We start from the raw sequence: 13,749 nt of genomic DNA, 5'->3' as shown, positions 1-13,749 counted from the left end.
GAAAGAACAACGGATTTTGCAGCTGTGCCCCAGAGACACAGAGAATATTGACAACAACTGCAGGCGTTTTTCACATTATATCCCAAATTGGGATAGATAGAGATAAGGTTGAAAATTGGCAAAATTGTCCTTTAATGTCACATATGTTGTAAGTGATGCTTTCTATAAATAAAGTGGAGAAAAAACATGGTCAGCTGCAGTCTGGCTGGACTCTGCCAATAACGTCACACATAGGCATTATGTCATCATGACAGACTATTTTTACAGATGACATCAGACACTATTGTCATTTTGTTGGGGTTTCTATCTGTGAAAACCTCATTCAGGTTTACAAGGTGAACCAGGTGGTCAAAGCCTTCAGTCAAAAATGGCATCATCATTTTTCCCTGGGAACGGATGAGAGTCAGTTGAGTTGAGGTCAAGCTCAGCTGCCCCATCTCAGCTTCTGACTGTGTGCGATTATTAGATGTGCTTGGTGTTATCACAAAATATTTAAACACAAGATGAAACCCCACAGGGGGCAGGTTTCCTACTATGACCATGCAACTTAGATCACCGGGGGGGGGGGGGGTACACATTACTTAGTCCAAGTACTGTACAATTACAACTCAGTGCAGTAATAGATACAACAACAAAGCCCCCATAAGCCTGGGAAAACTCATGCCCACCAGACAAGAGTGAGTGCTCTTGACTTACCAGGGTTTAATATCAACATGGGTACTTGTTGCTTTAGGTTCTTACCTTGTGAGGCAGCTTGATTTGCGAGATCATGCAAGAATCCATCTTGTCAGGCTTCAAGTTATGTGCTTGTGTTAGACGGTGATAGACGGTGATAGACAGATGGTTCATCGAATCACCTGCCAAGTATTTTTTGGAAATGCGTGCCCTTTTCCAAACAGTTTCCAAGGACGATTTCTCAGATGGTTCTGTGTAACAAACCATCTGGCGCATCAGGTTATTACGTTCTGTTGTGCCAAGAATTGGCAAAAGTTGCCTTTGCATCTTTAAACAAACATAGGTCAGGTTATGGCTTATGGGACAATTGGAAATATAAGACTATCATCTGAGTTATAATAATCCTAGTTATAACTATAATATAATGTATGTTTTTTGAGTTTATCTTGAACTGATTCTATGGATGATGCTGGTTGAGTTGTTTTGTTATATAATATCATTTCCTCCTGTTCACTTGGCCTCCTGAATATTTGCTATTTTGACATAAAAACCCTCAATGAAAATAAGTCTTGTACTTAATTGTATCATACCTGATATTTTTGTAGTAAACACTCATGTGTTTATATCTCAGCTCCAGAACCTGGGGATCAACCCAGCCAACATCGGATTCAGCACTCTAACCATGGAGTCCGACAAATTCATCTGTATAAGGGAGAAGGTGGGTGAGCAGGCCCAGGTTGTCATCATTGATATGGCGGACCCCAACAATCCCATCCGCAGGCCCATCTCTGCAGACAGCGCCATCATGAATCCTGCCAGCAAAGTTATTGCCCTTAAAGGTAAGCTCTGACTAAAATGCATATATAGTGCTGTTAGCACATAGCTTTATGTGCCACCTAGAGAGGAGTGTGCTATATTTCTGAAAACACAGACTAAAAAGTAAACCTGTTAAAAGTTTTGGCTAGTCACATACCTTGCTACAATGCTTTTCCAAAACATTGGGCCATTTGTGTAAATTTCGTTTTGTGTTGTCAGTCAGTTATGTAGTTGTTAAAGTCTGCTTTTCATTTTAATGTCCATATGTAGGCCACCCCATCTGTTTGTCAAAACGAGTAAATAGAGCATCTAAAGTATAGTGTAACAAATTTAAATATACGGACACATTGATATTTCAGGAAAAGTAGCTCTCGTATTAGTGCTAGGAAAATGTCATGCTGTCATGAATGCTTTGTCTATTTTGCTTGTTTTTGCTCTTTTTTTCATTTCTTACTGCTTTCTTATGTTTGCAGACGGTGAGTTGAATTTTACATATCATGAGTTGTCAAAGTGTAATCCTGTATGCACTGTCTTGAAATGTATGCACAATACTGACAATAGTTATAATGAATGCTTGAATTAATAATGATAACAAAAACAGGGCATAGCCAAATTAAGAGGGCAGCTGAAAGGACTATATCTTTTTATTTGTTTTTTGTGTGTATGTGTTTGTCCAGTTTGCTACACTCGACATATTTTATATTACAGCTGGCCATTTTCTAAAACATACTATAATACTTAAGATTTTTAGTTATTTTCTCCATTAGGCTCAGTACAGTATGAAAATAAGCACTTTAAGGATTAAATCTTGCTTCAGACAGGTAATCCATCACAATGAACATCCCGCCCACATGTATTTTTGTCAGAGTAACTGTATTGTTGTGTAGTAATCATAGACTGTATGTTTATAGTGGTAATTTAGTTGAATGAACACTGATTGAAGTTGACTCTCAAATGGCAAACCTGAAAGCAAACACACACAGTGAGAAGACAACAATGTGAATCAGGAATCTTTAGATCTTTAGTTTTTCCTTTGTTATCTTTGAGCTGTCAGTCACAACCTGAAGGCACCACATAACCTTTTGCCAGAAGGTTGCCTTTGAAGAAAAAAAATGTTATCAAACAAAAAAAACATCATTTACTTATCAGGTGAATATTCAGAAATGATACAGTGTTATGTGCTTTGGAAAATGGTTGGTAGTAATGTATAGTATGCTTGTAGTAAAAGGGCTAAAACATGCAGAAAAATTATATGGTCATTTAAACAATGGCAAAATCAAGCAAGCATTGACATGTAGGTCACAGTCTTAATCAGTGTCCTGTCAATAAACAGTAGGCTAGTATGTATTTACTATCATATGGGCAGGTGGCTTTTTTCATAAGAAACGTGTGCCACTGTCCTTTGATGTTACACTATTATAGCGACTGGTAGTCAGTACTTGCACAGACTCTGCACACTGCACTAGTGAACCAGATCTCTGATAAAAACACAAGCATCAGTTTGGAAATACAAAATATTTTAGATCATGGGGAAAATAAATGATTTTTTGGTTTTGTGTGTTAGACAGGCTTTTTTCACAGTAGACATTTTGACTTGTCATAGTAGGAAAAACACAAGTGTTCCTAATAAGATTAACAATGGCTCTGTTCTGTTGATGTTCCCCAGTAAGCTATCATGATGGTGATGCTGAGCCAGCATACACAACACCAGGACTCTAAAACTGAAGCAGCTAAATGAAAATTAGTTGATCTTTTTTTTTTTTCATTTTTTGTTTTATTTACACCTGTGCTTTTCCTACTGTGACATGTCAAATTTTCCTCAATGAAAAATTGCCTGCTGATAGGGAGAGGAATATTTACCAATATTGAACCCTAGAACAGTTTCTTAACAGAGGAGCCAGAGTTTTGATAGCTCTATGTGTATCTTTGAAAGCCACTATGTGTAGGATTAGAACATTTCTGACCTAGAAGTTTCCAAATGGTAGTATCAAATACACAATGTAATACAGCAATGCACAAAAGAATGGCACGGAAAAACACACAACAGTTAACATAATGTAAATTAGGAACAATTTATCAATAAAACAAAAGGCTGATTCACACAACCACTGGGTCTATTCCAGAGACAGAGAGCTTGCAAGTGGATGAAGAGAGAGAAAGAGAAACTGAACTGAAATTTAACTTTGCTTGGTTCTTATTTCATATTAGGTAATTCTGTGGTTTAGCAATATTATCTATGAAACTACAGTTGCAGACTCATGTTTTTGAGAATGATGATCACTTTGGATTAACCGGTGACAGCAGTCGCATTAATAAATCAAATGAGTGCCATAATGCAATCAATAACAAGTCTTACTGGTGTGCCTGAAAACACTGCAATCAGTGATCAAAGTGCTTTCCTTTGATCACAAACTACACATTGGGCCTGTACAAACATGCCAAAATCTGTATTCTTATCAAAGGCTAACATGGCCCAAAATCATACAATTTTGTGCAAACAACCACTTGCAGAGTATTATTCTACATTATATGTTTTGACTGGATTTACTGACATCCACATTATGTCAGAGGATTAGTCTTAAATGCCTTACAAAATGTATGCTTTAGTATGATTTGATTAATATTTGTTAAGGTGCAGTTCAAACAAAGAAGCTGATTAAAGAACAAAATCTGCATTATTTCTGTACTTTTTCATACACGTTCAGTGTTTGTGCTGTATACCAATTATTGATATTCACTTAAAACTACACAGCAGGCAGTGAATTTTTACAATGAAGTGTTTTTTTTTATTTCAGAAACATCACTGTACCTCCCAATTTCGATGGCGAGGCATTTTCTTTCATATGCTGTGTTAATTATGAATCAGTTAATTATAGGGTTTAGTTTGGTTGGAGCTTGCTTGGGCTTGAATTAAACCCAAAAGATATGCCTTGGGTCCAAAGAATTATAGGGTCTTTCCTCCAGTGAGACTGAATTGGAGGAAAAAACAGAATGGGTGTGAGTGCATCCGTCCAGCATCCCTCCCATCATCACATCTGTTTGTGTGCTTTGTGGTCTTCTTTTGCTAATCTGCATTCAGACCCAACCCAAATTCCAACATCCCTCATTTTAGGATTACATTTTGATGTGAATCCCGTAAGAGCTATGATAACAGGCCTGGAGTTTCATTTGTCTAGTAGGTGGTAGGGGCAAAGGGCGGGAAATTATGATTGTACTGGGCATTGTGTTTTTCTGCAGAAGTTGGTTCCTAATTGATCTGGTTTTGGGTGAAAAGCATTGAACCATTGTACCACAACACCCAGGAAAACCTTTCTTAATCTAGTTGAGAATCTCAGTAGGCATAGTAGTAGTCGTATTCCTAATCCAACATTCTGACCGAAAATAGCACTGTGTTTAAAAAAAAAAAAAAAAATGTAAAGGGTTGCATTAATGGAGCTACTACAGGTACCGCTGAAAAGATGAAATACAATCCACTCCAGGGGTATCATTTGAGTAATAGATCGATGAATTTGAAGGCTAAACACGCAGCAAAACACTGCACAACAATGTGTAATATTACGAGACAGGATTTTACAACTATGGAAAGATGTCATAGTGACAATACTACCCAAAGTCGTCTTAACTTGTACATATTGGATTGGTCAATGCTGCGCCTTCTAGGATGATGTTGCAAAAGTTGAACCAGGTTTGACTTTTTTGCTGGACAATACTGCATCAATGCAGTGGTCCCATTGAAATGAACAGGAAAGCTGTGTTTTTTAAGGCAGTGCTGTTGTCGGTCTGAACACGGTCTTATTCTGTTTGAGTCTCTAAAATTGAAAATTTGTTTTGTAGATGAGTAATAACTTAAAATGTCCACATTATCACCAGGGGTTTGCATATTCAGCCTCAACTGAATGTATTTCTCCTGCACAGTTGATTGCGTCAGACCTAACTGAATGCAGATCTACCACTATTAGTGGTTGCCCTTTTGTTGGTCTTGCCTCTTGTTTTGACACTGGTACTGGCTTGTTGTTTGGTGCTTTGGTGTTACTCAAACCAAACCCTGACTACCAACATTTCTCTATCAATTGGAATTTGGTATGCCCAAATGGTATGATTTTTTTTTCCCCCTCAAAGTCTGCTGTTGGTTGTGTGTGGTATCTTTAGTCACTAGATTTGACTGTTTTTATTGTTATAAGAATGTTTAGAAGGGTCACAATCACACATCTTGGTCACTTTACGTTAACCTGGGCTCTGAATATTTACAGCGGCAAAGACCCTGCAGATCTTCAACATTGAGATGAAGAGCAAGATGAAGGCTCACACAATGACAGATGACGTGACCTTCTGGAAGTGGATCTCCCTCAACACCGTTGCCCTGGTCACAGACAACGCAGTCTACCACTGGAGCATGGAGGGTGACTCTCAGCCAATCAAAGTCTTTGACCGCCACTCTAGCCTGGCAGGCTGCCAGATCATCAACTACCGCACTGACGCCAAACAGAAATGGTTGCTGCTCATCGGCATTTCAGCACAGGTAAATAAACTGCATGGCTGAAGACTTGCTTCATCCTGATAATTACTAATTACTTCTGCTTAATATTGTTAACACATTTGCTAATCACTATATCATACTACTTTGTCTTCTTTTCAGAAAACAATTATTTTATTACTGGAATGCTCCAATGCCATGTTTCTCAGTGTAGCAGGAAGTAGAAAGTCTTGAATTCACATTTAATGTTTTTGAAAGGATCGGTCTGACTCAAATTCTAAAGTCATTTAGTCAGTTTCTCTGTTGGGGTTAATCCAGTCCATCAGTGATTCCCAGTATGATTATCAAGAACCTTGAAATAAAGTCCCTAGCAGCATACTTTTATTTAATAACATATTAATTAGCAAAAAATGTCTTAATGCTACTTAAAATCACAGACAACTTTGACCTAAGTCTTTCCTCTTCAGCAAAACCGTGTTGTTGGAGCGATGCAGCTATACTCAGTGGACAGGAAGGTGTCTCAGCCCATCGAGGGTCATGCTGCTGGCTTTGCGCAGTTCAAGATGGAGGACAATACCGAAGAGTCAACTCTGTTCTGCTTTGCTGTGCGAGGACAGGCAGGGGGAAAGGTAAGATTTACTGACACTGCAAAGTGTCAGGCAGACTACTGCAATAATAAAAAAAAAAAAAATCAATATGGACTCATTTGAAAAGTGGAAATCAATCACACATAGAAAAGTGCTCAGGAATATACAGAATCCATATCAAATTTACTGGATTAAAGAAATCTCCCCTTGCAACCTGACTTTGTCTGCTTTTTATCTAAATGCCTTTTTGCGTCTAGCTGCATATCATTGAAGTGGGGACTCCACCGACTGGGAACCAGCCATTTCCAAAGAAAGCTGTGGATGTTTTCTTTCCTCCAGAAGCCCAGAATGACTTCCCCGTCGCCATGCAGGTACAGAAACTAAGTCTGAGCAGACTTTTAGTGCCCATACTTGTTGCCTGTTTGTCTTGGTTCTGCAAACAATAGTGTCACAGCCACGATTTCCTGTTTCCCACCATAGAAAGAGGGCTACATATGAGTTCACATGTCGTTACTTTAAGATTTTCTTAAAGGGGTATTTAGAAAACAAAAGTATGCTGTTGATGTGTGTATTGCTGTTGAAGTTGTTATTTAAGAGCCGTTTAAACATGAAGCTGCTTCTCATTCAGTGTTGGACCAAATATCTGATGTGTTAAAATCGCACCAATTCTGAGCTGCCCCTCAGTGTGTTACCACCATCCACCTGCCATTCACAATTGGTCTACAGCAGCATTTACCACCCAAACTGTCTCATCATAACAAAATCCACAGGGTCATGTTCTGATTGTGGCCTCTTTAGTAGAGTTCACAAGCATGGGGTTCAATGTCTTGCTCAAGGTCGTTTTGAGAATGATCTGTTTGTTTATTTTTAGGTGTTCTTATTTTTCTATTCCTGTACTTCTATCTAGATCAGTTCCAAGCAAGATGTAGTCTTTCTCATCACCAAATATGGCTACATCCACCTGTATGACCTAGAGACTGGAACCTGTATCTACATGAACAGGATCAGCGGGGAGACCATTTTTGTCACTGCCCCTCACGAGCCCACTGCTGGTATCATTGGGGTCAACAGGAAAGGACAGGTACTGTATATTTCAGTTATAGTCTCCTGTCCCTTCATATATCATGTCCTCTAATAGGGTCAAATTTGTGCTGATATTAAACTCTCTGTCATTGTTTTATTTGCTAAATTTGTGCTACTTTTATGTAATTTCCCCATTGAACACTGCATACAGTGCAATGGCACATTCTTGAATTCACAGCAGCAGTCATAAGATGGGTGTTTGTTAACATTAAGATCATACACCTTATTTGCTTGTGCATTGGTAAGGATTCAATAAATGGCTGTAATGATCCTTTATACTGCTAGGTTGACAAAATTATTTCCATTGCAAAGTAGGGTTCTCACATTAAACATACATTTAAATATTGTTATTAAATGTTAATTGTAAACAATGTTGGACAGACATTAGCAAAAGTCTCAGTATGTGTTTATAAATACTAGATTCTTGTCCATGTTGGCCTATTATTTCTGACATTTGTTGGTGATTCATTTTCCCTGTGATATGTCAGTGTGGGTCCTTGGTTGTTGTTGTGTGACCTTGACTGTGGAAATCTCTGTGAAAATATCAGGCTGTAGCAGCATCTTTGGTGTCAGGCAGCATGTGACAGCCACAGCAGGAGGGCTAAGCTTGGCCGGCCAGAATACACAATCTAATCCTGTTATTGCTCTTGGCTCTCGCCTGCAGGTCTACCATATACAGCTCAATGTGTTGTACACACACACACACGCACACAAAATGTAACACTACACGCAACAACATGAGGTAATCCCTGCGTGTAATTTAGGAATGTGACAAGTACACGTCTTAGGATGTAATTCACTTAAAGCTATTTTTGCATACAAAGGTGTGTGCGAAGAAGTTGAACTTGGTTTCAAATTCAAGTGTACCAACATTTCTCTGTAAATGAAAAGTGTACCATGTTTATACAGGCATGTGTCACATTGTTGCAAATAATTCTTAATATTTGCATTCCCTTGCATTTGTGGTACCTAACCCAGGACAAGTTAGTGAATGTGTTCTGGGTGAATAAAGACTCCTTTTGGATCACAACATATGGACATTTCCTGTAGTGGTAATTGTTGTTTTTTTTTTTTGAGAGGATTTAGAAATAAGATACATTAAACACAACATTGTTCTATCTTCAGGAACAAATCACATCAGTGAGGCATCATCTGTTGTGTATTGATAATAAAACATGAAAATGTGCTTTTCCAGGTGTTGTCAGTGTGCGTGGAGGAGGAAAACATCATTCCCTACATCACCAATGTGCTCCAGAACCCAGACCTGGCTCTCCGCATGGCTGTCCGTAACAACCTTGCCGGTGCTGAGGAGCTGTTTGCCCGCAAGTTCAACACCCTCTTTGCAGCAGGGAATTACTCAGAAGCTGCCAAGGTGGCAGCCAATGCACCTAAGGTAAAGCCAGTGTGCCACCAACCGTGCACACAGAGCTGGGTCAAACAAAGTGACCTCACCCACAGCCCAACTAATACAAGCTCAGACTGTGTAGACTAAGCAGATTTCTGCAGCTTAGCATGACAATAAACATCCAGATTTTGTTAGGTATATGTAAAACAAGTTTAGATTGGCATCAAAATAGTTTAAAAGCCAAATTGAGTAGGGGTTAGGAAATGGTTAAGCTTTATTTTTTAACACCATGGTTGTCATCAGGGTCTCCACTGGAAAATGCTGGTCAAAGCTTCATTGGTTGGTTGTTTTTAGTTGTTGAAAAGCATTTTATTTATGTAAAGTAATCCTGTGAAACATGTGACGCATTCATGTTTCTATATCTGGACAGCAGGATTGGACAGTCAGACAGATAAATTGGGTATTCAGTCTTTGTGGTGAAAATTATCTTTATTTTTTGTGCTTTTTTGTCTCCTTTGGTCTGAGAACTTACATTTATACATCCTATGTTCACTATAGTCACTAATGGTCACCCAATGTTATGTAACTCTATATCACCACTATTCTTCTAGGCAATGCTCAAAGGTGACTTCTCCCTCACACTATTTAACCTGAATCTTCCACTGTTTGTCTTTACATCCATCTTTCTTCTCAAGGGTATCCTGCGGACCCCAGACACCATCCGTAGGTTCCAGAGCGTTCCAGCCCAACCAGGCCAGAGGTCTCCATTGCTCCAGTACTTTGGCATCTTACTGGATCAAGGCCAACTTAACAAGTTTGAGTCTCTGGAACTGTGCAGGCCTGTCTTGCAGCAAGGCCGCAAGCAGTTGCTAGAGAAATGGCTGAAAGAGGACAAGGTATGTGCTCAGTGGGTCGTTTTATAGTGAATTCAGAAACACATCCACTCTTTAGAAAACAGTCACCATAGAGCCAAAGTCCTGGGCTGACTAAGCACTCAACACATTAATAGCTTTATTCCTAAGCAAGAAATCCATCATTTCGGGGGAAGAAACACTGTCTTTCCATAAGTTTAGTATCATGATGGCAAAACACACTGCTGGTTACTGTTAAAGTCAGTTAGTTGGCTGCTCTACTTCTACAATTACCACTACACTTCTGGTTTCAGTTATGTGCATTTTTGAGCACAGAATCATCTGTTTTTCAAAGAACTGATTTGTGTATTAAAGACAGGAACATTTTTGTAAAATCGATAAATAGTTGGTCAGGAATCAAAATTTGCAAGTAAACATGGTGCTGCCATCCAATGTGATTAATGTTACACTCCCAGTTCTGACAAACACAGCGTCAGTGCAGAGGCTTGAGGATTACACATAAAGCTAGTTTGGGAATTCTGTGTTCTTGGAAAAGGTTTAAGTGCATGTTTATCTGATTTAGTCCTCTTGGCTCTTCATTTGTTCTGTATTGTACTGCTTTTAAACCCTTAATTTATCTCTGATGGTACTATGTGTGTGTGTGTGTGTGTGTGTGTGTGTGTGTGTGTGTGTGTGTGTGTGCACGTGCACGTGTGTATGTGTGCGTGTGCATGTGTGTTTACAGCTGGAATGCTCTGAGGAGCTTGGAGACTTGGTGAAATCTGTAGATCCTACTCTTGCCCTCAGTGTCTACCTCAGAGCTAACGTCCCCAATAAGGTCATTCAGTGCTTTGCAGAGACTGGCCAGTTCCAGAAGATTGTTCTCTACGCCAAGAAGGTAACAATGCCTGATTTTATGTTCTTCCATATTTATCTTATATAATAGATGAAGAGAGAGATGCAGAGAAGTGAGAGAGAAGAATTTGATCTTATGAAACACTGTGGACTCATTTGTGTTGTGGACTTTGGTCCACCATTGTCTGTGCATCACTTGAACCCTTCATTGATGAAGGGTTTTATTGTGTTTGCATTTACTGAATTGTTTATGATTAAGATCTGTTTCCTCTGTAGGTGGGATACACTCCAGACTGGATCTTCCTGCTAAGGAACGTAATGCGGATCAGCCCAGAACAGGGCCTTCAGTTTTCCCAGATGTTGGTACAGGATGAGGAGCCACTTGCTGACATTACACAGGTAAAACCAAACATCTTCAAATTCACACTACAAGCACCTACATATCCAGGAAATAAATATCTTTATAACCTGCCAAATTGATTCCCAATCAACAGGTTAAGTAAAGGATAAATATAGGTTAAAAAAAAAAAGAAAGAAATATACAGTTAGTTGTGAGGGGTTTGACATACGTGATTATTTCTCTCTTTTGTCTCCAGATTGTCGACGTCTTCATGGAGTACAACCTGATCCAGCAGTGCACATCCTTCCTGCTAGATGCTCTGAAGAACAACAGACCCATGGAGGGACCACTTCAGACACGTCTGCTGGAAATGAATTTGGTCCATGCACCACAGGTACACAAACATGGAAACATCAGACCTAAATAACGCAAATGATCGCAGAGTATTTAGCTTTAACCTACACGGAAAACGAGATGATCAATTGGTTTAACCCAATCTAGAATTGGACCACCGCAGTTTACTTTGGCTGACAGAAGTCTTAATTGCAAAATGAACACAGTTATCTTATTAAGTTACAAATTCGTGATTGTGAGTTATCTATAACTTTAACTGGCTTTATGAGTCAGACTTTTTCCTTATTTTTAAATCACACATTTTGAAACTAACCCTGTAGGTTTCTTTCTTCCTTAAAAAGTGTCTCACAGTGCTTCCCTTTCCAAAAAATTTAACTGTCTTCTGCCATCTGTTAGAAAATTACACTGCTTGTTAACTAGGCTTCAAATCGTTTTGATCTTTTAGGTCTTTGTCCCTGTGTCTTGTCTTGCAGGTTGCAGACGCCATCCTGGGCAACCAGATGTTCACCCATTATGATCGTGCCCATGTGGCACAGCTGTGTGAGAAGGCTGGTCTCCTGCAGAGGGCGCTGGAGCATTACACCGACTTATATGACATTAAGCGTGCTGTGGTGCACACACACCTCCTCAACCCAGAGGTACAGCATAAACAGAGGAACACATGGAAATAGTATTAGAAAAAATAATAATATAATAAATAATAGAAAATAAATAAAATAAATAATAATAATAGAAAGTAATGCAATGGAAAGTAGATTAAATGTTTCTAATCCTGTTTTCCACAAGTGCTCATTTGAAAAACATATTGATGTATTTTGATTTATTGGTTTATTATTACCATATTACTCTTTCCATTGCTGATTGTTTTCTGTTTGTCCTTGCAGTGGCTGGTGAATTTCTTTGGCTCCTTGTCAGTGGAGGACTCTTTGGAGTGTCTCAGGGCCATGCTGTCTGCTAACATCCGCCAGAACCTGCAGATCTGTGTCCAGGTCGCCTCCAAGTACCATGAGCAACTCTCCACTCAGTCCCTCACCGAACTCTTTGAGTCCTTCAAAAGCTTTGAGGGTAAGCTCGGGATTGCAAAGACCCAATCAAGCTGTTAATTTTAAATTATAAAAGACACCTTTTAAAAAATACAGGTTACTTCTGTTGATTGTGACATGCTTTTGTCTTCCAGGTTTGTTTTATTTCCTGGGTTCCATTGTGAACTTCAGCCAGGACCCCGAGGTTCACTTCAAATATATTCAGGCTGCTTGCAAGACGGGCCAGATCAAAGAGGTGGAGAGAATCTGCAGAGAGAGTAACTGTTACGACCCTGAGCGTGTCAAGAACTTCCTCAAGGTCAGGAATGGACCAGAACATTAGTGTAAACCTTTTCACTATCAACATGATCTAACCTGTCATTTATTAGTCAATACTAATGTTCAATGTTTTTTTCTACAGGAAGCTAAGCTGACTGACCAGCTGCCTTTGATCATTGTGTGTGACCGCTTCGATTTTGTCCATGATCTGGTCCTGTACCTGTACCGCAACAGCCTGCAGAAATACATTGAGATCTATGTGCAAAAGGTATATTAGTACTTTCCTGGCCTGAGAGAAAACTGGTCTTTTATATCCAGAACAATAAATAGTTTAACAGTTGACACAACATACATTAAAAGTCTGCCATCTGTGGAATTGCAAACCTTGCCTGCCATTTCCCCATCTCGCACTTCATTAATATTAAGGAAATTGTTGTGCATTTGTCCTCACCTGGATTGAAACATGTAACTGCAAGATCATTTATTTCAGGTGAACCCAAGCCGTCTGCCAGTAGTCATTGGAGGTTTACTGGATGTGGATTGTGCTGAGGATGTGATTAAGAACCTGATCATGGTGGTGAGAGGGCAGTTTTCCACAGACGAATTGGTCGCTGAAGTGGAGAAAAGAAATCGGTAAGAAGAAAGAAACTAATTCAACTGTATAGCAATATTTTAATCATTCAGTCGAACCGTCACATCTTAGAGTCATGAGTCAGCAGATGTTTTTCCTCTCCAAACCAGTGTAACCTTAACTGTGTATCTCTCTCCAGACTGAAGCTGCTGCTGCCTTGGTTGGAGGCTCGTATTCATGAAGGTTGTGAGGAACCTGCAACCCACAACGCCCTGGCCAAGATTTACATCGACAGCAACAACAACCCAGAACGCTTCCTGAGGGAGAACCCCTTCTACGACAGCCGTGTGGTGGGCAAGTACTGTGAGAAGAGAGACCCCCACCTGGCCTGTGTGGCCTACGAAAGAGGACAGTGTGACCAGGAGCTAATTAATGTGAGTTTACACTGGAATCATATTTCTTTGATAATGACAAATGGAATAAGTCCATTTTTTCTA

At 39.4% G+C, this 13,749-nt stretch overlaps 1 protein-coding gene across 3 annotated transcripts in view; it reads left to right on the top strand.

Annotated features, from left to right (window-relative positions):
- Window positions 1-13,749, top strand: part of LOC122983830 (clathrin heavy chain 1-like) — a 30,191-nt gene that overhangs the window by 2,067 nt on the left and 14,375 nt on the right. For all 3 annotated transcript variants that reach the window (XM_044353954.1, XM_044353955.1, XM_044353956.1), the window contains exons 2-17: window positions 1,307-1,514; window positions 5,742-6,010; window positions 6,433-6,594; window positions 6,810-6,923; window positions 7,460-7,633; window positions 8,831-9,028; window positions 9,676-9,876; window positions 10,577-10,729; window positions 10,963-11,085; window positions 11,283-11,420; window positions 11,854-12,018; window positions 12,265-12,445; window positions 12,558-12,721; window positions 12,824-12,949; window positions 13,172-13,314; window positions 13,452-13,686. In XM_044353954.1, coding sequence (XP_044209889.1) covers window positions 1,307-1,514; window positions 5,742-6,010; window positions 6,433-6,594; window positions 6,810-6,923; window positions 7,460-7,633; window positions 8,831-9,028; window positions 9,676-9,876; window positions 10,577-10,729; window positions 10,963-11,085; window positions 11,283-11,420; window positions 11,854-12,018; window positions 12,265-12,445; window positions 12,558-12,721; window positions 12,824-12,949; window positions 13,172-13,314; window positions 13,452-13,686 — 2,754 coding nt within the window. The remainder of the gene's footprint in view (window positions 1-1,306; window positions 1,515-5,741; window positions 6,011-6,432; window positions 6,595-6,809; window positions 6,924-7,459; window positions 7,634-8,830; window positions 9,029-9,675; window positions 9,877-10,576; window positions 10,730-10,962; window positions 11,086-11,282; window positions 11,421-11,853; window positions 12,019-12,264; window positions 12,446-12,557; window positions 12,722-12,823; window positions 12,950-13,171; window positions 13,315-13,451; window positions 13,687-13,749) is intronic.

This window comes from Thunnus albacares, chromosome 6, assembly GCF_914725855.1.
Source record: "Thunnus albacares chromosome 6, fThuAlb1.1, whole genome shotgun sequence".
Lineage (NCBI taxonomy): Eukaryota > Metazoa > Chordata > Actinopteri > Scombriformes > Scombridae > Thunnus > Thunnus albacares.
The sequence above is the reverse complement of the archived record's forward strand: the minus strand, read 5'-3'. Positions and strand labels throughout refer to the sequence as shown.